The 1,979-nt window shown below is 36.4% G+C and overlaps 1 protein-coding gene across 1 annotated transcript; it reads left to right on the top strand.

The window, feature by feature from the left end:
* Positions 1-521: 521 nt before the first annotated feature.
* LOC100780530 (uncharacterized) lies at positions 522-1,573 on the top strand. Its single transcript, NM_001254640.2, has one exon. It carries the CDS (start codon positions 566-568, stop codon positions 1,442-1,444), a length of 879 nt encoding a protein of 292 aa, NP_001241569.1. The 5' UTR covers positions 522-565; the 3' UTR covers positions 1,445-1,573.
* Positions 1,574-1,979: the final 406 nt, after the last annotated feature.

Genomic DNA, 1,979 nt, shown 5'->3' with positions numbered 1-1,979 from the left:
GGTTTATGAAGGAAACTTTTGGATATAACTCAGCATTGTTTGCGCTAGCTGGGATTATTTAAATCCACCCCTCACTTATACTTTGAAGAAAGACACAAAGTGCAAAACTAATTCAAATAGAAAACAGCTTCAATTATACACATGACCATTTATAGATAAGTTGTACTATTGAATTATGGTTGAGAAGATGGGATTATTATTGAATTGATTCATCACGAAGGGGGAAGCAGGGGAACATACACCAGCAATGTCTAGTGTCCTTTGTTTGTGTACTTCCACTAATTTCTGAAACCTCAAAGCAATTCATCTTACATCCATGGAATAAATTAAATCACTTTAGTTACGGAATTGTTGGCCTAAACTATTACAAAGCAATCGGAAAGGTAGGAAGACCCACATTGTTGTCACATGCATGCACATATACTACAAAAATAGTTGGCTTTGCACACTTATAATTCCAAGTTTAGGTTCATTTCTACCATGTTCCTATAAATAGATTGAAGTTATACTAATTCCCAATCAAGCATCCTTGTGCTTGGTGCACTAGAACAAAGGAAAAAAAAAAATGGACGCTATTTCTACATTGCCAAGAACTACTACTCATCAACCAGTAAGGTCCATTAGTTTGCCAACAAGAGTGCAGCCTTCTTCTCAAAGAGTTGAAGCACTTTTGAACCATAAGCCTCACACATGTTTGGAAGCAGAGACGATTCAAAGCGATTTGGCTGCGCTTGCTGAGTTGTACAACTGCATGGAGGAACTCTTCCATTCTCCACAGACCCAACAAGCACTTTTGCACTACCAAAATGGGAAACTAGTGGAAGAGGCATTGTGTGGCTCGGTGACACTCCTAGATGCATGTGGCACAGCGAGGGATTTATTGTTGTCTCTAAAAGAACATGTGCAAACTCTTCAATCCGCCATGCGCAGAAGAAGAGGAGATTCAAGCATCGAAAACAGCATTTGTGAGTATAATGGCTTCAGGAAGAAGGCCAAGAAGGAAATTGCGACGCAACTAGGGGCAATGAAGAGAATGGAGAACAAAGTTAATACTTGTTCTCTAATGGGTCAGTCTCAAGATCAGCATTTGATATTCCTAGCAAGAGTTCTAAGAGAAGCAAGCACCATCACTATCTCTATATTTCGTTCTCTTTTGTTGTTTCTATCAATGCCAGGACTCAGAACAAAAGGGACCTCCTTGATCTCAAAGCTAAAGCCAATGCGATTGTTTTCTTCAGAGAAAGAGCAGAAGAACACTAATGTTGTGGACCTTAGTGCTATGTGCTCCCTCCTTGGAAGAGATGCCAAGGTTGAAGTTCAAAGTGCTCTAAAAGTGTTAGAGACATTGAATGTTAGCATTGATGGTCTTGACTGTGGATTAGATTGCATTTTCAGACGTATAGTTCAAAATAGAGTGTCATTTCTTAATATGCTTGCTCATTAGTACAATGATGAGTGAAGCCTAAATTAATACCTTGTAAATGTGAATGAGAGTGTTCATGTAGTCCGCATTTTAAAGGATTTGCTCTCCAAAAATCAATACATGTTTGAATATCAAAATGATTCTGAATTATATTGCGTCTTATTAAAATTTCCATATTCTGGTTCCTTATTTTTCGCATCCTCGGTTTCTTATGAACACTGACTCAAAAGCCCTTACCTCAAATTAGTAATGAACATTTGGCAGATAGTTACTTTCTATATAACTTCAATTCAATATTCTATATGTTTATTTGTTAAAGATAAATAAATAATTTAATTCACCGAATGTTATAACTTCATATTATTAATTGATTAAATGAAAAAATTGTGTCCTTGTCCTTAGACTTTATGTTAAACATAGTTAAGGTAAATCAATCCCATCGTGCAAATTAAGCACGACCATAGAAAGAGAGAGAGAGAGTACATACGGTAAAAGTAAAAACAACAGGTGAGTAAAATAGGAAAAATAAAATGTGACCTTAATGTACAAAAACACA

The sequence above is a fragment of the Glycine max genome, chromosome 16 (assembly GCF_000004515.6).
Source record: "Glycine max cultivar Williams 82 chromosome 16, Glycine_max_v4.0, whole genome shotgun sequence".
Classification (NCBI taxonomy): domain Eukaryota; kingdom Viridiplantae; phylum Streptophyta; class Magnoliopsida; order Fabales; family Fabaceae; genus Glycine; species Glycine max.
Note: the sequence above shows the minus strand (reverse complement) of the source record. Positions and strands in the feature narration are given on the sequence as shown.